This window comes from Dermacentor andersoni, chromosome 2 (genome assembly GCF_023375885.2).
Source record: "Dermacentor andersoni chromosome 2, qqDerAnde1_hic_scaffold, whole genome shotgun sequence".
Classification (NCBI taxonomy): domain Eukaryota; kingdom Metazoa; phylum Arthropoda; class Arachnida; order Ixodida; family Ixodidae; genus Dermacentor; species Dermacentor andersoni.
The window spans coordinates 88,882,754-88,906,434 of NC_092815.1; the positions used below are offsets into that span (position 1 = coordinate 88,882,754).

A 23,681-nucleotide genomic window follows, 5' to 3' on the forward strand; every position below is an offset into this window, starting at 1 on the left:
GACATTCCGGTACTAGCCCGATGACGAAAGGACTCCTCATAATTTGTGTTACTAATACTCAACTACTCGTATTAAAAATATCATTTCATTCGATTATAAGACGGAAAAAAATGCTACTTGTCTACGTCTATTCGACTCTAAGAAAAAAGATAACATTTTGACGTTACCCTTCAGTAATATGGGTGTTCGAAAGGTTTCGTTTTCGCTCGACTCTGCGCGCTCGACTCTGCGCTGCGCACGCTTTGGAGTTTCAGTACTTTCGTTATCGCGTCGTGCTGTGAGGGTTCTGCTGGCTCGCGACACTTTCATTTGGAACAAGCAGCGAGAATGCCACGTCCATGTGATGTCGTGGGAAGCCCTCGTTGCTTTCCCGCTCCGGAGAGCCGGTGTTGAGGCCGCCGTCGTAGTACGCAACGACGCCGGCAGTGCGAGCCCTCAGCAGCAGGTCGCGCTCGTCGGTGCTCAAATCGCTGAAGTTGAGCCCACCATCGCGAGCCAATCTGTCGGTGTCAGGGTCCATTGCGACGAGCGTCGAAGTTTGCGCCATAGAATGAAGTACCAGCTTATGGGCGTCTTGCGCTGGAGTTTGAGGTATAGTAGCGGCGCCTGGTGGCGGTGCGGGAAACGACATCTGGGTCGCGCCAGCTTGGGTCGTATTGAGCCCTGGCTGTGGCGAAGCACGTTTCTAGGTCGAGTTTTGCGTCGATTCGCACTTTTTTATGCCCTGTTGCGAGTGCGAAAAGGCTCGTCACTTCTCACAGATCACGCCGACCACGCTGCGAGCTCGCCGCAGCCTATAGTTTAACGAAAACGGACTCTCCGTGTGCCGTGGGACGTAATGTGCGACGTAATTCGTTTCTCCTTCCGCTAGCCACCATACTCCCGCTTTCGCTCTGCTGTCGGCTCTGTCTTGGCTCTGTTTCTGGCCGCGCGTTTGCGTTTTGCGCAGAAAAGCCGTAGCGCCGTCTGCGGACGCCGTTCTACTCACCGTTGGCGCAACGTCACTATGAGACCATGATGTCAGTGCTCCTCGATCGGAGGGCGGGCGATTTGAACTGCGCTAGCGGTACGCGGACGCTTCAGAACGCATTTTCTCTTAAAATAAGTCTCTCCTTGGCACGAAACAAGCGTTTCGAGGTTTCTGTGATGGTATTTCAACAGTCCACGTTGACTTAATAGTAACCTTTAGTGTCCCTTTAAGAAAGGCTAGGGAGTTGAGAGGAGGTCATGTTGACTGGGAAAGCATTCATGCAATTGAGGAGTGTTGCGGTAAGACAAAAAGGTGATTTGTTGACTTAGAGCCAAGATTCTTACTGGAAACACCTAAAAAACATAGTCAAACATCATTACAGTGAAGACAACTATACCTAATTTATGGTCCCATATACAATCCTTGGTATAATAGGAATAAAATACAGAACACCGACCAAAATGGGGTTGTCAAAAAATTTTAAACGTTTTGGCTTCCATACGGAACGGAAGCTTTGATCACTGAGCTGAGAGGCAAAACACCTTCAGCTTAATCAACCTCAATACCGTATTTACTCACATAATGATCGCACTTTTTTGTCAGAAAAATTGACGCAAATTCAGGGGTGCGATCATTACGCGAGTTAAATTTCCCGAAAAAAAAAAAAAAAAAAAATTTTTTTTCGTCCCGCGTTTGCTGCGGGATGCGGGTGCGGGACACCAAAACAAAAATGGCGGCCGGCGGAGCAAGCCGAACGCGCCGAATGCGATTTTTTTTTCTTCTCGTGAGTACATTACGTGCATTGAAACAGTTTCTTCCGTATCAGTGATGCACAATATCGTTAATATCGGCAAGTTTGCGGCAATAACGTAGCCATGTCCACTTTGAGGGGACAGAAACAGATGGGCGCACTTAGCTGCCAGTGACAGAAACGCATGGCCGGCATGTTGCGGAAACTGTGGCATCTGTCTTCACTACTATCCTAACATGGCACGTTTCCACTAAGGCTGGGCGAATATCTTAGCTGTGTTACAAGTGTCGACGTATGAATAGGGTACAGTTTTAATGTATCAGTGTAAACGTGGCTACTATCATTGCCGCGCGCGATTTGTTGCGTGCTCACGAGTGCAGGTGAAAAGAATCGAAAGGCGCCTTTTTTGTTTTTGTTGACCACAACCATTATAAAGCCTACTTATAATAAAGGAAAGTTTGGTTGTACCTCTTTTTGTCATGGAAGTGCGGAAAGTAATGAAAGTAATGAAATGAGGCATCTACTTAAGAATGTTTGGTGCGTGCAGACGAGTCGTTCGCGTAGCTTTCGACAGATGGTAAGCGCGATCATTATTAGCTAGACTTGGCACACGACATATCGCTGCGACAAGTTCGGGGTGCGATCATTACACGGGAAATAAAAAAAATCGAATTTTGACGACGAAATTCAGGGGTGCGATCATTACGCGAGTGCGATCATTATGCGAGTAAATACGGTAATCGCTTCAGGCATCTTGCGTATGTTGGCGGGAGATCGCCATCGTTTTGATTAAGCGTGTGTGTGGTTGTTTGGATAGTGAGGGATTCCAGATACTGTCGCTTTGTCCAGTTCTTTTCTTGGGCGATGACTGAAGCTTAGCTCCAGTTGAAACCATGTTGCTTGGCTTCTGCGTGCTCAGCGAGTACACTGGTGCCTAAAGCCCAAAGATTTGTAGCAAGCCAGAAGATTTGGTTTCTGATTTGGCCTGCATTCGACGTTAGCTTGGCGCATGCAGCTACTCAAGAAGCTTTATTGCTTCTTTGGAAAAAAGAGCCTCGCACCCTAGGGAACCACTTGATGCCTCCTGCCAATGCCGCGCCGCCATCCCGTATGTTCCCGGCATCAGCGAAGCTTTGGCACGTGTCCTGCGTAATTATAAGGTGCAAGCTGCCCATGTTCCCTGCCGCAAGTTACGAAACGAGCTTGTCAACGTCGAGAACAAACTAAGAAAAGAAAGGTTTCCCAGTGTTGTATATAAGATACCATGTGCGGACTGTAATTGTGTCTATATTGGTGAAAGAGTGCAATTTTGAACGGTGCCTACAGGAGCGCATGAACGATGTGAAAAAGAAAAAAAAAAAAAGTCACTTCCAGTGCACAGGCTGAAGCGCTCGTGCTGAGCAACAGTCGATTCAGGTTAGGCTTGAAGCGAAAGAGGGTCTCTTATCAGTGCATGCACTGAATGCCTAGTAGTTTTCAAATCATTATGCTGCGGTGCACAAGCCCGAAAATGCAAAGAGATGGATGTCGAGACTTTTGTTGTGTACCAGTATGCGTGTCATGCAGTGGAAAGGCAGCAATGTATGATTTAATTGTTTCCTGAAAGAAGCAGACGGCCTGCATTGGAGAGCGACTTGGATAAGAAGCTTCCGCATTGGGAAAAGGTGACTGATACCATACTGGTTTCTTTGAAACACTTCACTCGGGACTTCTTTCTTCTCGGCGAGTAGACCACTGCTTTATTTTTTTAATATACTGTATTTAATCGAATCTAGGCCGATAGCTTATTCCAAATAATCATATACAAAACTCTTGGGTTGGCTTAGATTCGAGGATTTTAAAAAACGCGCCTGTTTGCAACTGAAAAATGATAAATATGGTCCATAGCTAGCGCCATCTAGAAAAGTCAGTATCGCAGCCACTACTAGCCGGGCCAGTAGCCAACTGAAGTACACAAGTGATGTCGTCGCTTTCACCTGTGTCGTATCAGAGCTGGTTCTATGATACCGGCATGCGGCATGGCGTTATCATAATGGCACACTATAGTGCTGCTGTCAAACAAAAAGTTGTGCTAGCTGCAGAGGCATACCAAGGTAGGCGGGACTTCAGCATCGGTGAGAAAAACGTCCGTCGCTGGAAGGCGCAACGGGAGACGCTTTTGCGTGTGCCACAACGAGGAGATGACAGCGATAAGAAAAATAAGCATGCAGTAACAGAGAGGAGCTGTTCAACATTATCGTGCCGCATTTAGGCGCGTGCGATGCCACACTGTCTACACATGCATGGGCGTGCGGATGCGAGCTTGAGCGCGTCCGCAAGCGTATGTGTGGTCTGGGCTATAGGGATGAGGCTAACGGTGGTGATGACGAAGAGTATTAAATAAATGCTGTCCTCACTTGTTTTGTTCGGCCTACATTCAAGGTAGGTTCCTAAAATTTTTTCTGGCTTCGGACATTCGGGGGTCAGCTTAGAATCGTGGCTAATCTATATTCGAGTAAATACGGTATTTTAAGTATGTTGCTGGCCTTTCAAATCGCGGAGTGTATTTAGTTTGCGTAGGTGCTATAATAAATTAATAATATACGCTTAGGCGTCATTTGGTTTTGTTAGTTTAGTTTCTTGCCCCTGCATTATTGTAACTAATGCCTTAAGCAGCAGGAATATTCTCATCAATGCACTTTTTTCTGCATGCATCAGTAGCAGAAATTATAACTGTATCTCGAAAAAAAAAAAAAGAAAGGTGCACCCCGACTCACAAACTGAATTATCCTTTGTTTTTATCTTAGGACTCACTGACCAGGTACTTTAACAGTTTTTAGCCTCATTCTATCATTGCACGATATCTGTATTTAACTTCTGAATGCACGACAGACGTTACTGCCTATGAATTGTGGGATATACTATGGATATATGTATATATGTATGGATGGATACTATATGGATATACTGTGTAATATACTGCAACACAAGTTGCAGTGCGGAGTTGCTTATAGAAATGTTGAAAACAGTCAAGTATTGCACCCGTAGCACCCACCCGTAGCAGTAGAGGAACGCCATGAACAAGTGCTTGCACCTTTCGGAGGCCTGCTATGCACAAACACTTTCCTTTTTTAATCTCCGAATTGCTTGAAAGGCTCTTTATCTTTAAAAAAAATTTTAGACTGATGCGGCTAATTAGGCAGGCCGGATGTTTGCATGCACAGTGAAACTATTTCCACAGTTTCGGCATTGAAATAATTGAGGCTGATCAAAATAAGGTAATCGGCAGCAAGGACCCTTTCGGTTTCCACGAAATACCTTGATTCTATGCCACAAACGAGATACTTAAGCATAGCACACATAGTACCAAGTGAAAGAGCTGCTGTGAATCTGGATTTCGTAGCCATCGTTGTTTATTTGGACAGTGTTGTCAGCACAGGTAACGGATTTTGGAGTTGCCAATAGGCTATGCCTGTGTATCCTTTTCTTTGTCTATCGTCCTTTGCTGCGTTCTAAGTTTTGATACAGTAATGCACTACTCATAGGCTACTACACGTGCTCATAAAGCAACCAAGCTTTTTACGAGTAACTGCAAGCGACTTCCAACTAACACAGGTCTCCCCCTTTCCCTTGAATGTAAAAAGCCACGGCGATGTCACACAGATGCTTGCATCTGTGGCTTGCTATATTCGAAGTACGGTTCTGAATGCAACATGGGAGGCTTTTTCAGAATGTATCAAGGGGAAAAAAGAAAAAATATGTTTGCTAATATGACAGTAAAACCTCGTTAAACCGTACCCGCTTAAACAGTAGTTTCGTTTAAAAAGTAGTAAAGTCAAATCCCCGACTCGATGGCTACTGAACATAATAAGTTTTGTATCCGCATAAACCGTACCAGCTTATTGCGTACGTATTGTTAACACATAGTGTTTCCACTTTTCGTCGCGCAAACACGGCGGTGCGTCGTCTCCATCGGGCGGCCCAGCAGAGCAACAAGCCTCAGAGATCAGAACAACGGCCTCCAAGCGCTCTGTGCGTTTGCGCGTGAAGCCGCATCAACATCAACATATTTTCGGCGCCGTGCCAGAGAGCCAAGAGAGCATTGTGGCGTCGTGCAAGCAAGGACTCGCGTCATTACCGAAGCTCAGATAAAGAAGACGCCAGGTACTCAGCATAGAAGAAAAATTACACATTGTTCGTGCTATCGAACGTGACATGAAGTCGGCGCTGGCACGCTACAGGTATCTACTGCTGACTACGATGTGTGGCATTTGGAATGCGAAGAAGCTGCTCGGGAGCGCTGCTGCGACCGCAGAAAGATGTCAGCTATGAGGTTCAACTTTTCGCCATCGTTGCCTCTGTTGTTGCCGAAATGTTGACTAGCGACAGTGATGAGGACGACACGAAAAGTGACAGCATGGGCGATTGAGACCCAACAGTAACAGAAGCTATGCGTTATGTCAGCCTCACGAATGCAATCATCGCGACAAGAACAGCACCCCGCAATGATAAAGGTGCCCCGCGACTTCTGCAACGCTACCACGCCTGTGCACAGAGAATATGTAATGCCAACGAGGAATCTGCCATGCGAGTGTTTGCCGAGGTGGCTGCTGAAATGCTGGCTTGCAGCTTCAGTAAGTTTGAGGCCGCTGTCGTCGCTACTAGGCCGCCGCGGCATTAAACGAAAATAACACTTTTGTAGTGCAAAGTGAATAAATTCTGCATGTTTTCTTTCCTCTTTCATCGCACTCTCACTGAGTTTCGTTTTTGACAGGTAAGTGGGCGATCTCATGCTATTTTGATTAAGCAGTACTACCGTTTAGTACATACTTTTTCCGAGCTCCGGCCAACTACGGTTTAACGAGGTTTCACTGTAATTGCAAAGGTGGTAGGTTAATTGAGCCTCACCTCCGAGAGGGTGCGCAGGGTGAGGTCGCAGAACCGACAAGTGGAGTTCAGTGTAGTGTCCTCAGTGACATCTGGGGGCACACACACAAACACCACGGCCTCGCTGAACTCTGCCTTGGCACTGTGCACAGCAATCTCATGGATCACGTGGTAGTGCTTCTCCAGGTCGACGGGGAAACGGAACACATACTTGGACTGGCAGAACAGACATTGCAGGCTGGTGTCATTGGGGGAGAACACCTGCACCAGAAAGAAGCATGTGCCTTAATGTTTTGACAAGCAAAGCCCTTTCTGCAATCCCCAAGTGTGCAGCTGTTTCAGACAAGACTTGTTGCTAGGCTATTTGGTAAGAATTAGTCCAACACCGTGAATTAGAAGTATAACACAGAAATCATTGCATCCCTTCTTTCTCTGTGCTGTTCTAAATTCGTGCAACAATACATTCGGCTAGATGTGATGGCACGGTGGCTAGCTGGGAACTACGCACATGACCTGATGGCCAATACAAGTGTGTTAAACTCCTGCGGCATTTAAAGCAAGCAAGTTCAATAACAGCAGATGAGAAAGAAGCAACATGCCTTACCTGTCGGAAGAGGAACATGCCGATGAGGGAGTCCGCGTTTTCAGCCTCAGCCAGTGGGAGCTCGCTTTCTACCAGCTGCACAGTGTTGGGCAGCTTGAGTGTGTGCGTGTCGTCCACGGCATCATTGGTGCACTCCTCCAGGCTCATCTGGGTGCTGCTCCTCCTTCGGCCGCCAAGCATGCCCCCCTGCGGTGTGGCTACACTTGTTCCAGAAGGACCCGCCACACTTGGCATCACGGTAACAGGGCTGCCGGTAGCTCCATCCTGAAAGACAGCGTTAACAGAAGGTTGGCCCAGCAGAAGAGTATTTTGCAAACCCAGTGCACCAATGCATTGCTGTCAGCTACTTGAGTGTGCTCGAAACAGGCTCGCACCTTATGTGTTTAGTCACGTTTCTCAACATTTCCAATCCAAATTCCTCTCGACTCAAGAAAGTAGATAGCAGCGCCACTTGTGGACATAGCTGGTCACTGGGCTTCATGATTATCCATGGCAATCTTTGAGAAATGTAGTTTATTCATCAGTCAAGGGGTGACAGTGGGCTCAACTTGGTGGAGCGAAGAAAATGCTTCTAGTTGAGGATAGCTTGAGAATACGGGGGGCTAGTGAACCCTCTTCTAGCATGGTCTTATGCAAAAATGAGCTCTTGCATGCACAAGCAAATTCAGTGCTCAAACACCCATTTGTGGCTGCCTGGCCTCAACAGCCACATATGGCGATACTAGAGCTAAGGGCCATGGCCTAGAGGCAGTCCACTTATGGTCTAATGTTGTATGGCACCCCTTCCTTACCCATTTTTGTGCGTAAACGTAATTACAATCCACAATTGAAACTGTGGCCAGCCGCAGGAAAATCTGATCAATAAATAGCAGGAAAAGGAAAATGCTGATGAACAGCCGACCATTACAGTGCCGAGTGCTGACGCTGACGAAAGAATGCCTTTAAGCATATGCACGCTCTGAAGGAACAAGACCGAACTGCATCCAGAACTGTCACATGATGCCTACACAGTAGAGCTGCAATACTGCTAGAGAAACTTTCTTATTCTTATACGGTGACAAAATTTTGCACCATATGGAGGCTTGTACCAGTAATAGAAATCAGTACTAATACTGGAGGCCAATACCAGCCAGACAAGTCGAACAAGGTACCCTAAAATCCCGAGAGATAGCCTACCTAAAATCGAGAGAAAATCGAGTGAAAATATGAGGTGGGCTAACTTTCAGTATGATGGGTAACTTTCAAGTGGGTAACTTTCAGTTTTGTTTTAAGCAGGGAGCTTAGTCAGGGGTGGGTTATTTTTCGGGGGTGGGGCATCTCTCAGCATTTTACGGTATACAATGGCTCGAATGGTCCGATGAAGGCAACTGTTGCTTCAAAATACACTGTTCTTCATGCAGGTTACTCCTTCATGCATTCACAAAATTGCACAGCTCAACTGTAAACCCAAGAGAGTTGTTCTTGTACATTGCGCACCACTGCTTTGTGTCATGCTCATCATCACCGTCGTTGATGGAGTTTTGGTGTCTTGGATATACTAGATAGCTGCAGCAGAGCCAAGAACTAAATTTGGAATGTTAGACAAACTTGTACAACAGAAAAAATTGAAAATCCAACTCAATGTTGACATCAGCACTAAGTGTAATGCAAAATGCACACAGAAAGCTCAAGCATGCTTTCATAGGCTTCACATTCTCAGGAATGGCGGTCTCCACAAACTGTACTTTTCAAGAGTGTTGCCACATGATGTGACAACTCTCAATGTGTGTGTTATAATTATGCTTCTACTTGATTATGTGTTTGCATGTGAAAAAAGAAAGAACATTTTGGTTGTGACCTACAGTTTCAGATTGACCTCAACAAAATCTACACACACACACACACGTAGGCCTTGTACCTTTGTGCTTGCTTACAGCGAGTGCTAAATAGGATCTTCATGATGCCTCCGAACTTTTTACACAAAAGAAAATACAACTTTTATACTCAATCAATCTATTTGGCTGCACTGAGTGCCTTTGGCTGCTTTCAGATGAAAGGTCAGTCTAGGCAGACCATGTACAAGCAACAGCTGTGCACAGCAGAAATGCTAAGCTCAGCCTGGCACAGCTCATAAGTATTTCGGCAAAAATACTGACAGTTCAAGAAAATGAGGTTTCCGATTTGTGAATTAAGCTATTAGAAAAGTTACTATTCCATTCTTATTCATGCACTACATTGTGCGTGTAAATCTATCAAAAAATGGTTATTCAGAAATGCTAGCAAAGCAGACCTGAAGAATTCAACTGAGTTTTCTTTATGCTGCCAATAGTCTTCCAGATATGTTGGTGGCGTTAGCTAAGCTTCATAACAAATTAGACCAGGCAAAAAACATGGAGGGTTGCTGTATGTTCACTGTGAATGACCAGTGTGATGCAAACATACTACATAGTGAAGGATGTGTACACACATGCACACTTTATAAATGTTGGACAAAGTCAGTGCCCTATATGCCATAAATGAGTAAATCAGCCTACGAGCTAATTGCAGGTAAGAAGATCAGCCTAAGTGCTATGTACAGCACGTACTGGAGCGGGTTCCTTTGCAGTGGCTGCCGCTGTGGCGGTGCCCGTAGCCCCTGCTGCTGGCATACTGTCCTCATCCTCAGCAAGGTCCGTTTCCTCCGCAGCGAGTGTGTCGGCGCCACCCTCACGCATGGCGCGCACCTTCTCAGTTGCCCGCTCCACCGCTCGTTGCCGGTCGGTGCCACACACTTCTACCATGGTGCCATCGGCCATCACCACAAACACACGGTTCCGCCGAGAACGCGGCTGCGTTAGCTTCTTGCGGCCACGCCGTGCCGCCAGCATCTTGCGCTGCTGTGGTGACAGGTGGTGCATGGGGTGTGGTGGGTACTTGCGTGGCCGGCCCACTTTTTTCTTGGGGACCTCAGGCACTAAAGATGCCGCGGGATCCACATCTTCACCAACAACCTGTACAAAGTATATACAGCATACCTTGGTGACCACTTATTATACAGATTTCATAAACAGCAGGACAGCACAATATTGAGCCATACTACAAGAGAAGGAAGAAATAGTGCTGAAAACAGCAAGCATATCTGCTAGCAGGATGCTGTCTGTTACTTTTACTGCTTCATTCAGACCACACAATATAGAACACTTTGCACTTGGCCTCTCATGAAATGCAGCTTGTACCACTCAACATCAATTGAAATGCAGAGAAAGGAAAAGCTATGACAACAGCTGTTACACATAATTATGTGAAAGTCTTACATGCAATCACTCAGTAGCCTGTTTCTAAGCCTGATGTAGTCCTGCAAGTACATTTGGAGACTAATTGAAGCTGCTGATACAAATGCAGGCAAAGTTTGTAAACACAACAATGCATTCTAGGTGTTTGCAACTTGTTTGCACTTTAATTTATGCTGATAGTACCCGAGTGGCGAACCAAAATTTTTTATTCTGGTTTTTGTCTTGGTTCACCGAAAATGGTTCAGTTCTGGCTCAACTCTGGAGTGAAAAAATAACTGTTCAAATCAGTTCAGGTTCATTTGCATAACTGAAGAATAATTACAGGAAAGCAGCACAAGTTTATCTGGTACAAAAGCTCAATGCTGCTGCTAAGCTGTATTGATACATTACGCCTGTTGTTTGTTCTTGAGGCTGCGCGTAGTTACAAATGAATTACCCAGGTGCCAGAATACCATGCCGGAATTGATGTGAAGCGAAGCTTTATTGAGAGAGAGAGAGAGAGGATACTATACTGAGGAAATGCAGAGAGGTCCTCCAGCCTGCTACTCTGCTCAGGGTGAACGCGAAAAGAAGAAAAACAGGGGACTGAGGAGTCAATGATGAGTACAAGCAGTAGGATGCCATTATATGCACCTTTGTGTTCGATGAGCCCACTCACAGTCTTGAACCTAGGCCTGTGCTAACTAAATATTCTAAGAGAGCCTTGAAGGCTCACATCACTGCTATGTCCGGACAATTATATAGTAACACTTTTTCATAGAATGGCCTGTTGTTAATTGCTGCTAAAGAAGAGATCAATGCCTGCCGTTCAGAGCCACACTGGGGACATGCAACAAGTATATGTGTGTGCACATACACCGCTATGATTGGTTGGCCTATTCGGCCAGACCACAGCCATGATCATGAAACCTGGCAAGGTTCACAATGAAAAGTTTCACTTTTGGAAGAAAAAGATGAGATTTGTGACCCAAGTGTCACAATGCTGAGCTTCATGTTTAATTTTTAACAGATTTATGCAATGAGTGACAGGGCTAAACCACAGGTCTCAACAAGCCCCCAAAACAAGACAGGACATATAAGAAGTTTGTCAGCTTCTGGATTTAATCTGCTGTGTCAGCCACTGCAGGCATGGGCTGTGTGCCGCACCAGCACTTATGAGGATGCAAAACTCTGCTACTTCTAAACAGACTAAGAACGCCAAATTAAACCAGTACCTCGAGTATAAAAATAAACAATTTCTCACCTAATTCTTAAATATGTGAAGCAATGTAAGCAAGGGACAGCATTGTCAGAAAGTTGGGGAAATTTACTGCATGGTGTCTTACTATAATCAGCAGTACTAAGCGATTGTACTAAGTATGGTCACAAACATAACACAGCTATTAGCAGCTTATTGTCAATGTCACCTTAGCAATTAAGTTTTCATTAATGTAACATGCTGAAGCAGTGCACACAAAATGTTGTGCAGCTTGACCAAGGCAGTACACATAAGTACAATTCCCTATTACCCATCTCCCTTATTTTTTTGGAGCCACAGGGTTTTCTCCTGTCAGGAGTGACAATCGTAAAGAAAGAAAGAAGACGAGGAAGAAAGAGTGAAGCGAGCGCGTGGAGCCGCCATCTTGGAGAAGGGGCGCGCGCAGGGAAGGACGTGGTGGCCGGGCGCAGCGTTCCAGGGGAAGACGGCCGGAGATCGCCTCTCTGGGTCCTGCCCCAGTTCCTAGGCGACACATCGACGTCCCGCCCGAGTACCAGGCTCGGCGAGCAGATGCCCGACGTCCCCGGAACTACCGCTGGCCCGGACCTACCCGCCAGGACACGTCAGCGTTTGTGCCGCTGACCGTGGACGCGCGGAGGCTGGCTACAGCCAGTCACCGTCCCGTCCGGAGAACTACGCTGGGCCGGCGCGCACCGGGAGCGCCAGCCGGCACGAGCCGCGCTCTGCCGGAGCGCTACAGACCCGCAGCGACCGTGCCTTCGTCACGTCGGCCGGGGCATCGGGGACGCCGGACACTAACAACGACTGACGACGACCAGATCGCATCGACGGACCACAGACCGGGGGACGCCGATACCCGCGTCGAACAGAACCGGTACTGTAAGCGCCACTACTACAGCGAATAGACGATCGCCGCACAGACGTTTGTAAACGCGGTAGTGTGAGCGGAAAGCTGAGGAAGGGAGGACGCATTCCATGTGTAATAAGTGTTGAATCTTACCGTGTGTTCCTGTTACTAAAATAGCCTATTGAATGAATGTTACGTGTGTGCTGCATCTTGCGTTCGTGTGTTCCTTCCGCCCGCTGAAGCAAGCGTACCAGGCGTTAACGTACGCGTGACATCTCCCTTATTTTGGTGCCTTCAGTAAAGGTGGCAATGTGCAACAGACAGTAACTCACCTCCACCACTGTCTTGCACTTGGTCGTACGGGAAAGGGCAGGAACAAACTCTGTATCATCGTCGCCATAGTAGAAGTCATCCCTAGCCGGCCGCCGTCGCTTGCGACCTCTGCGGGATGGCGTGGGCACCGGCAGGGTCGTCTTGCGCGGCCTGCCAGGGCCCCTGTGATAGGCCATCTGGCGTGATGGTGAAGAGAACATTCCAACAGCCTTCATGCGTGCTCGGGCCACTACTGATGGCTTACGGTACGGTGAAGCAAATGAGCCATCCTCTTCTTCTTCATCTTCAAGGGAGCCCAGCTGAACCACTTCCACATTGATTGTACGTGGCTCTTCCTGTGACTTGGGTGTTGATGTGCCTGGCTCCTTTGCAACTGTCTCTGTACCATCAGTTGATGCCCCAGGTGCACCTTTGATCTCCGGATGCTTGGGACCCAAAACAACCACAGGATTTAGGTCCACTCTGTCCAAATTGCTTACCTGGCGATGGTCCCCTTTTACAGTAATATACTTGCCGGGATCATCCGGCTTTGGGATGTAGATGATTGCTATGGACTCTGTATCTTCCTGTTTTGCTTCACCTAATGCAGCTGTGGCGGTGTCACCAGCAGATGTTTCCTGAGCGTTGGGACTCATTATGGCCGCAAGTCGTTTGGATGGCGGGGTGCCTATTGATGCACTCGACATTCGTGATGGAGACGTGGGCAACTCTGGGCTGCGTGGCCTTTTGCTACACACTGTCTTAATGAAGTCCTTTGCAGCCGACTTGCTGGTGCGGCCTCTGCGACCTGGCTCAGGTGGGGGTGTGGCGAGCTCCTCTCCTTGCCTGTGCAGGCCCAGCGCTGAGAAGATGCGCTTATGAGTGGCTGCTTCAGCCTCTTCACTTATACCTTCGTCCTCGTCCTTTATCTGTTAAGTGCAACAAGAAAAACCAAACCAGCATAGTGCTGTGTTAAACAGCCAGCCCTTTAAAAGGAATCTTCAGCACTTTAAACAGGAAGCACAGGTGACAAAAGAAATTGTTACAAATGGGGCTACTAAGCTCTGTTACACATCTACAAGTCGCAGAGGAACATTTAGACTCAACAGGGGTTTACAGCTGAACCCACTTATAACAATATTCAAGTGCCAAGAAAATGTCATTGTTATAACCGGGCTGCAGAAAAAAAGCAGAGGGGACAAACATTGAAACATATTAGCACGTCAAAGAGAAGCACCCTGAAACCCACTTCTAAAACATTACTGATTCAGACAGTGCTCGGATATAACAATGAGCAGCTGCCGCATGTGAACTTTTGTGTGTTCTATGGTAAAGTAAAATAAACTGCTTACTACAACGTTCCCATGCTGCATCATTGGTTATAACAATTAAATGTGGCAACTGGGTGCCTGCCCTGAAAAGAAATGCGAAATCCTGGGAAAGAAAGGGGGAAACCGGCTGCATCACCACGCCCGCCTCTGTTTCGTGCACCCATTTGGCACACCTTTGTCACACATCTCCCGTCTCCTGCACCCCCCCCCCTTTTTGTTCAAGACAATGTGACGACGGTGTGCTCTGCAGGGTGTGCAGCACATAGCTGGGTGTAACAAAGCAGCTTACATTTTCCCCATCCCCGCCAGCCCGTCCCGAGGATTTTGCTTTCTTTTGCAGCATTGCAGTAAGTGGTTTATTTTGACCTAAAACACATACAAAAATTTACACTGCACCGGCTGCTCCTTGTTATATCTGATACTACATAGTGTTAAAACCGGTATCGTTATAAGAGAGTGCGAACATTAGATGTTTGTGTTTGTGAAGGTATTTAAAAGCTTATTCATAATAAATTACAGAAAATTCAAGCCAACACTCACAGTTCCACCGAGCTCTATAGAAATCTGTGAGAAACAACGGCTTATTTTGAATGCAAATCAGTTTTGCTGCTACCATTTCGAGCCGAGCACTTCCATGAGCCTGCCAAGACTCAATTTCCACATTGATACGTGCAGTGCAGTAGATGCTGAGCAGCTTTTACAAACACTAAGGGCAGCTTTAGCTCTTACCCCTCTCTCCCTGTTCGAGTGCATGGAGTGTGGAAATGTTCTTATTGGGCAACTACTGAAATGTCTTGAACAAAATCTACTTTAAAAGACAAAATTTAATTTTAGAGAGTGTTGTGAGCAGATTTTCTGTCTATGCCCTCCAATGTTTTCCACAGTTCACAAAAATCAGAAAACTTGCAAAACTTGAATCATCACCTTGGTGCAGAAGTGGGTTCAAGCAACATCTACAATTTGACTGCTTATTAAAACAAAAGTAAAACAAGCTCAGAAAAACTTCCTCAGAAAGTTCAGTTATTGCCATGCCCCTCTACAAAGTATACACTAACCAGTCAATAAAGGCAAAGTATTCAACAGGCATACACACACACTCACTTTGAAGGTTAACTGTGAAACCTGAGCTTGTTCTGGCAGCTTTGGCTAAAGAAGGCACATCAACTACAAGCAAGATGCAGAAGAGCTGGCTTTTCTTATTCACTGAGCTACTTGCCACCCGTGGAGAGATTGCTAATGAGTATCATTCTGGTACCAATCATACAACAGCAAAGTAACCACAGCTAGTGCTGACTACAAGGTCACCTCTTTGCTTGAGGAGCTGCCGAGTTCATCTTTGATGCCCACTTTGTCCTTGCTATCCTCAGTGCCAGCAGCTCCCTGTTGCTCTTTTTCAAATAATTGGATAAGTCGCTTGCTGATAATGTTCTCTTCTGGCTCCCAGCAGTTTTCCGAGCTGCAATTAAATGCAAAGCAAATGCAGTGTTTCCACCCAGATTCCGCATGGGGCCGATCATTTAAGAATGATCTGTCAGTTTATTATTATTTTTGTTAGACTGTGTTCAGGCAACATTTCAAGGCCAAGCAGCCACAAACATCAACAGTAAAGGCCCAAACACTGGCATGCGTCGGCACACTTTGGCACGCACCGAGAAGCGAACGATTCACTTCGTGCCAGTTGGGGGAAAAGGGCATGCAACCACTGGACACAAGCTCTGATGCACGCTGACGCTCACTCCTCGGCTGCGGCGCACTGTTGCTGGATTATTTTGTCATCAACCATCCAAGTCTGGCCTAAAACAGCCTGCTGTAAACTAAGCTTGAAACGATAAGTTAGTGATCTGTATGCTCTTTTACATATAAAGAACACGTCTGATTAGTGAACGTACGCCTGCCACAACAGTTTCTTTTTACCTTTCAAGTAATATGAAGCAACAATACTGCACAAAATATTGACATCAGCGCTCGCGTTCATGGGTCGCCTGTCTACAAGATCGCTTTGCAAACACCTGCATGACCATGCCATATAATATCAAAAGCTGTTGTACGATTTCATTTTTGGTAGCTTATTGCACAGCCGACTATGTAAGAATCTGTGTTTGAAATATTGTCACCCAGTAGTGACGGTGAAAAATGATGCAGAGTCAAAACTGGGAGTTACAAATTTAACTGTTTATTAGGCAAGCTTGTGCCCAGAAAAAGCAACACTCAATCGCAACGATAGCAACGAGCAAAGTCGGTGATCGTTGAAAATCTCATCTGCAGGTCAAGCGCGTCAGCTTTCATATATCAGTCGTCGAAAGTTCCAGCATACTCAATGGTGCCCGTGCACTTTCCAGAACTACTAGACAATTCATGGCGCTTATTCAATCAAATTATACAAGGTTCGTCGACAATCAGACAACCCCAACGTGACAACGTTGCACCCCCACCTACAGAGGCATACTCTAGTAATGGAAGGTTCACAGCAGAATACAATTTCAGAAACAGAACAGGTGAGTGATATCATGCAATATACAACAAACAATTCCAAAAGCGTGAAGGGCACGCTATGTGATTATCTGTGTGAAGAGAAGCTTAGCGTTTTGTCGCAAGTACACACCAAGATCTTTCATTTCATTGACCCGGGACAGTGGAGCATCCATCCCAAAGGGTGTATGAAAATTGCACATGGTGTGTTTTCCGCATATAACTTAACGACATAGTATTGGAAGCATTTAAGAGTACCGTATTGTTTCTGCACCAGTTTGAGAGTGAAAAAATGTCTTTCTGGAGGTCGGTGCAGTGGTGAACACTGTTGACAGTCTCAAATAGTTTTATATCTGTGTCACACGGGCACATTTGGAAGGCCTTCCAGTCGACGGCCTTCGAAACGCCACAACTCTATCCACTCAAAGGAGTTGTCGCACTGCTACACGACACTATTGAAAGGCCGCTGAGTGGTTCAGGCGTTTCTCGCAAAATTGTGTGGCGCTGCGGATCTTTATTTTCGTTTTCATGTCACGAAAAGTAAAACAACATTAAAACCACTTAAAAGCGCTATGGCGGTGGTATGACGGCAGCCGGCAGCACATGGAGTAGAGGGAGAATGTACTAGACAACATGAAGGAAGGAATGCACACAAGCACGTCGCTGTTGTCGAGTATGTGCAGTTCGCACGTGTCAAGTGGCAAAAATACTTTATTGAATAATTATTAACACTTATACATACAGTCGAACCCGGCTATATCGAACTCGCCAAAAAACGCCTATCAGTTCGATATAGAGCATAATTCGATATAAGCCTGCTAAATAATTGGATGCCATAAAAGCACATACCATTTATAAAATCACTTTTATTGATGAAACTAGCTTAGTTTCGCACGAAATAGTCCTGCATTTTCTTCTGCTTGGGCAATTTCGCTGCGTGCGAGGCACGCACTTTTCCACTTCGTTTAAGGAGTCGGAGCAGCTGAGGCCGCAACATTCCGCATTCGCGCAGAAGCACCGGACTAGTGCGAGCGCACCAATCACTTCGGAGGATGTGGGCCAAAGACGGTCGTTGCTTTCGTCGTTGTGCCCATTTTCACTTGTGCTCGGCACGATGTCGGCAATGTAGTCTTCGTTTGAGGGCTCTCCCATGGTCGCGACACCATCATTTGCGCTCACAAACTCGTTCACCGTTGATTCGTCAACAGCTTTCGGAAATTCTGACAGCTCGCTCCAAACTTCGGCAACAACGGCAACGGCTTCGTCGCAATAATCAGAATTTACAGTCATCACCGAGCACGCGGAAGTCGGTACGGCTGAAGCTATTTTGGATGAACCGCTCGTACACGGCCGTGCGTACGCGTCGGGCGCCACGGGCACTACGGGCACCGGGTCACGAGTTAAGCCGCTTTAGCCCCAATTTCCCCCTTCAAAATCGTGCCGAGAGTGCACCTCGGAATCTTGTATGTTGCGGGGACATCCGACTTGTCACCGCGTTCGACCCGATTTATGATTTCGAGCTTCATGGCGAAAGGCGAATTCTGCCGCTTCATCACGGCAACACTGCGGGAGAAGGCGCACACAATGAATCAGATAAGCAGCGAGACAACTCGCACTTTCGCCATCTTGCACGACGAGAGCACAAGAGCCTCTGATTGGCTGTCTGAGCAAGCGCTGCGGGCGGGCGGGCCAGGATCATTTTTTGTAGGGGGGTGTCGGCGGCTCCGAGGTAGCGCGGTCACGTAGGGAGAGCGGTTGGATAGAGCCGCGCCGCCGGGTTTTCCCATCACCGCGAGGGAAAGCCAACTTCCGGGGGCACTTTCCGCCGCTTGACGTTCGATATATCGAGAGTCGCTACTAGTTTTGTTCGATGTAAGCGTAATTTTTGCTATATATACTCATTGTAACTATACCGTGTCCAGAAACTGTTCGATATATGGAATGATTCGATGTAAACGAGTTCGATATAGTCGGGTTCGACTGTAGTATCTTTAGAGCATTTTGATTTGATTTGTTCTTTTTAACCGTGAGTACGAGCACACTGTGAACGAGAGGGCATGTTCGCGCTGTTTCCGCTTCCGTTGCTTAAAGGCTATCGAGATTTCGATCGAGTTGTAGGGTGCTCCGTTAACTCGATAGATTATTGCTCGGCGGCCTTCGAAACCGCCCGTGTAGCAGCTCAAACTTGACCTTTGAGTCAACTGACTATTGGTTGGAAGGCCTTCCAAACGCCCGTGTGACACGGTAGAAAATGACATAGTTTCGGTACCTGCGCAAGTGACTGCACGACCGTGGGAACAAGCAGACGAAGCAGAAGTACATCTCTCTTGCTTCGGTGCGAAGTAAAACAAAAAATATGCAGACATTCTGTTAGTATGTTTCATTATTTCTCTAAACTTCAATTAGTCAATCCAAGCACCAGATCGTATAAATAACAGATGTTGCCTATAATAATTCTCGAAGTCGCGTGTCACTACGAGCAACGTCACACTGCGGACACGAGCACGTAGGTGCAGGGATACGAGGACGTCACCATCCGGCTTGGAGCACGGTCGCCGCGAGTGCTAGGGAAAATGGCGCTTGGATTGAAATTTCAGACCTTTCCGCGGCACGTAGTGCTGTAAGTTTTTGCAAACATGCTTGTTAGCACACATTGTATGCTCTGCGCTTGTCAGCTCAAAATGGCCAGACCCGGTCAAGCTTGGATTAAGAATAGGGACAAGGCATATGTGCTGCCCAGATGCAGTTTCAACCGACGGCGTTCCAGACGCATCCGTTAATACAAGACGGCATGCTGCAAAGTAGTGGTCAGCCAACCTTTGTAGAATAGTACATGACCTAAATGAACAGCTGGGAGTTCTGACTGCTATGTGATCTAAACAAGATTGCACTAGGCTATTATTAACTTATTCAGCTCTTGTAGGAGCTCTAATTGTACATTCCAGACCATAAGCGTACAACATAGATAAATAATCACAAACATTCACTTTTTCAGGGTATAAAATGTTGATATTGAAGTCTCCGATTAAGCAGAATTTGTCCACTGAGCTCCACTGCCGCAGGGTTTCATCAAACTCTACAAGAAACCGTGAAAGGTTGCATGAGGGTGGTCGATAAATTGATAAGATATGCACAGAAAATGACCTCTAACAAACTTTAACCATCATAGATTCGGCATGTACAAAAGATGGATCAGCAGGAGAAACTGCACAGTTGTCGTTTACAAAGAGAGCAGAGAGAGAGAGAGAGAGAGACAACCTTACTGGTCCATTATGAAATGGAACGCATTAAGGCGCCACGACGCCGGCTTCGTGCAACAAAATGTGCAGAAAAGCCCTGCAAGGTAAACGTAACCAGGCAAGCCTGAGAAACATTGATTTCTGTTATTACAAAAACGTCCACAAAGCCAGCAGCCGACTCAGCTATGAATTTAAATTCATCCCAGTATTTATGCAGACTTTGAATATTAACGCTCACAACAGTGAAATCATTATCAGAACTGCATGTAAATTCTGTTTTAAATGAATTGAAGTCTGGTAGTTCGCTGAAAGAAAAAGGTATGTTGGCTAAGCAATGTTTTCCAGGTCTGCTTGCTTGCCGATTTGAACAAGACACGCTCTTTCATTCTTTTTCATGAAGATCTTGCCTCCTTTCGTCCACCAAAACCAATAACCCTCCTCCATTGCCTTCGTTCTGGCTTTCCAGAAGCTATCACAATTAACTTTGGTCAAGTTGTCATTGAAGTAGATCTTTGGAAATGATACACCTTCACGTTAGTTGCTTCAGCGTTCCCCGTGCTTCAAACCATTTTTCCTTCCAAATTACAGATTTCAAGTGCACCAGGACCACAGGTGTACCACCGCTTTTGAATTTTAAGCGATGTACGGCCGCAATGTCGTCAGACGAACACCCCGACAGTTCCAGATTTGCTGCCATTTGCATGATTGTTTGTGTTAGGCTTGCATTACATTTCTCTGGCAAACTGTGAATCTCAAGATCCTTTAGTCTGCTGTACTGCTCACTTTCATTTTGGTTTTCTTCTAGCTTTTGTATTACTGCTGTCTGAGTTAACACAGTTGTTTTCAGAGCTTTCAGTTCAGCACAATCAGACATTTGACACTTCTGAATATCCTGATGTTGCTTCAAAACAGAATCGTACTCCTCGGACAAAAACAATGCTGATCCTTCGAGTTCCTTAACTGATTTAGATACAGCCAGGAACTCATCCTGCAGCAATAGGAGAGAATCAACATTCTTATGTAGAATCTATTGCAAGCTTTTTCTGATTTCCCTTAGCTCACCCGACAATGAAGACTCAGAACCACTGTTTTCCTCAAGCAGTCTCCGTGTGGCTGTTTAATTTGTTACTTTGGCACGTTTTACAGACCCACACATCTCTCTTAGCATTCCCCATCGTAGTGACAGTGTTAGCTGCTATTCCAGAGCATGACTGTCCTAGATGATACGAATATTCATATTGAGCACATATCATTATTTTTCCATGGGTAGGCAGCGCATTATGACAGGAAATGCAGCTGTCACTTTTTCCCATTGTACACAGCAAACTAATTTGATAATATATATATATATATATATATATATATTATATATCCTCCCGAGTTCCGGCTATGGGGCATTTGTCCAATATATTGGACATCAAATGCTCCGCCACTACACAGGCCGCAGCATGTTTTAGCCCATAAAACCAAATTGTCCAATATTTTAGACACCTACTAGCGCCACCTATGAAGTTTTGTTGAAAACGCATTAGTAGTTTGACCACCAAGGGTGTTTGCAATGGCGGCATTCAGCAGCACAGCTTTCTACGGCGACTGCCGAAAAAGTGCGTTCTATTTCTCATATTTTATCGCTCGTTCTTTTTCCATGATGAAATTTTATTAATAAACAGATTTTGCACTTTTGAAGCCATTTTTAATATTAAATTTGCCCTTTCTACTGCATACCCACTACCCCAAAAATGACCGGGTAGAGTTCCAGTGACCAATATATTGGACATCATGCTGTGCTAAAACAGCCGATAATTGTGAAATACTAAAATTCACTTTTTGTCTCTGTAACGTAAACATCAATTTCTAAAAAGCTCACAAAAATCTGTGAACACCTCGGAACTCGCGTGAATATATATATATATATATATATATATATATATATATATATATTCTCCTGAGTCGGAAAAAGAAAGTTATCAAAGGACTCTGTTATAACTCGCATTTCTAATTTCTGATTCTCACCACAATTGTTGCAATGTTCGTTCTGGATGCTACTGAAGTGTGAAACACTAGAGTGCGAAGACAAAATGATTCAATTGGTCGCACAATTCTGAATTAAAATTACTAGTGGCATCTACAAATAACAACACAGTTGAACAATCAGTGAAGCCATGCATGACAAGTCGAAGTAAATGCAAGGAACTCACTCTGGGTATCCCTTCCATTTGAGGAGGTATTCAACCTTTCCAGCGGTATTCACCCTCTTCTTCAGTATCCTCTCCACTATGTACACTTTCTTCTTCTGTGAGAAAGACAAGGGGAACAGGATATATGAAGCCTTCAGGATAAGATGTTGCAAAAGCTTTTCAGAAAAATAATGAAGGTGGTAAAAAGAAATAAAAGGAAATGCTTCAGCATAGCGAACTTTTTGCCTTCTACTTGAGGAGAGAGGCTCTAGCACTAGTATAAGAAGAAAGCAAAAACATATGACAGGAGAGCGATTTTTAAAATAAGTCAGTGCAGAACTGCTAGTTCAATATTAATAAGAAATGGTGGGGCATTTGACACTGCAAGCGTAGGCCTCAGTGACGTAAGCATTGTTGCTGTAGGATAATATTTAGGGAAGCTACTGTGCTGTGCCATTACTTGCTCGAAGTGCTAGGCTATATGGGGTCTACGTGAGAATATCGTGGGAAACTGCACAAGCGGATGCTCAGGCAGGTGCCAGTTATTGCGACCCCAGTAACATGTTTGCGGCAAACAAAAAAGTTGTCATGTGTGCTAGCTTCGCATGTCAAACATCGAAGCTGCAACCTCTTTGCTTCCTCAAAGATAATTTTGCAGGTAAGTTCAACAATAATGAACTTCTCTTGTATTGAGAATTTTTTGTGCCCTGAAGCACTTCATTTGAAGCAGGCCTGATTGTACATTCAGCTAAATGTGTTTGAGGGCTAACAAAGAATGTGCTTCAGCTGGACAGTTATGCAAGCTTAACTTCCAAAGCATAATGCGTCTGGAACAATTGATGAACTGGAGCTAACCTGTGCTGTGCTTTTCTCGCAGCGCCTCAGCAGGCATTTTTTTCTTGGTCCTCGAAGACCCGTCTTTTTCTCCTAGGAGAACAAGAAGAAAGGAGGCTTTCTTCAGCACTGCACAGCAGTCAGGCAAAAATGAATGAATCACTGTGTGAGCCACCACGAAGGCTAAAGCCACACCATTTATCACCATTGTATGGATGTTTAGAGCATGCCACTGTGCAGCACACAGTTATTCAACAAGAGGCAGGGCACCACCAGAACATGGACAGAATGGCTGTGGAGAAAGCCCCTAGAAAAGTTCTGGCTGCAGAACAAATATAGATGCACGACAAAAATGTTAAGCTGTTAACACATGACCTTTCAGCTTCAATGTGAACGAAGGCAAAGGGTTCTGTCACCACATGTTGTTAGCAGTGGAGTAGTGTGACTTACGCACATGGCTTACACAGAGTAAACGGCAACATGATCATGTAAGCAAACTTGGCATTGTGCAAGTGCAACAAGCCTTCTTCAACTGTCACATACGTGAACCACCGATAGCCAAACATACAAAGGAGGTGGAGCTCCTTATACATTAGGTCAAAGATGAAGGGACCAGGAAAATTTGTTTGGCAAATCTAAGTTCTGTTTGACAGGATATATCTACAACAACAGCTGCACCTTCAATAATGGTTGTGCTAGGAATAAACAAATGAATCTCTTTCAGAAATAAAATACAATGACAAAAGCAACAGCTATGTTGTTCTAGCATAGCGGAACAATATTATGTTAGCGTCGCAGTCACGGTAACCTT

The 23,681-nt window shown here is 45.6% G+C and overlaps 1 protein-coding gene across 2 annotated transcripts in view; it reads right to left on the reverse strand.

Moving 5' to 3' along the window:
- The window catches only part of LOC126541654 (uncharacterized), a 66,170-nt gene that overhangs the window by 33,776 nt on the left and 8,713 nt on the right, over positions 1-23,681 (reverse strand). For both annotated transcript variants that reach the window (XM_050188508.3, XM_055076822.2), the window contains 7 exons: positions 22,892-22,963; positions 22,058-22,152; positions 15,457-15,607; positions 12,841-13,749; positions 9,756-10,160; positions 7,192-7,455; positions 6,609-6,848 (listed from right to left, as the gene is read on the reverse strand). In XM_050188508.3, coding sequence (XP_050044465.1) covers positions 6,609-6,848; positions 7,192-7,455; positions 9,756-10,160; positions 12,841-13,749; positions 15,457-15,607; positions 22,058-22,152; positions 22,892-22,963 — 2,136 coding nt within the window. The remainder of the gene's footprint in view (positions 1-6,608; positions 6,849-7,191; positions 7,456-9,755; positions 10,161-12,840; positions 13,750-15,456; positions 15,608-22,057; positions 22,153-22,891; positions 22,964-23,681) is intronic.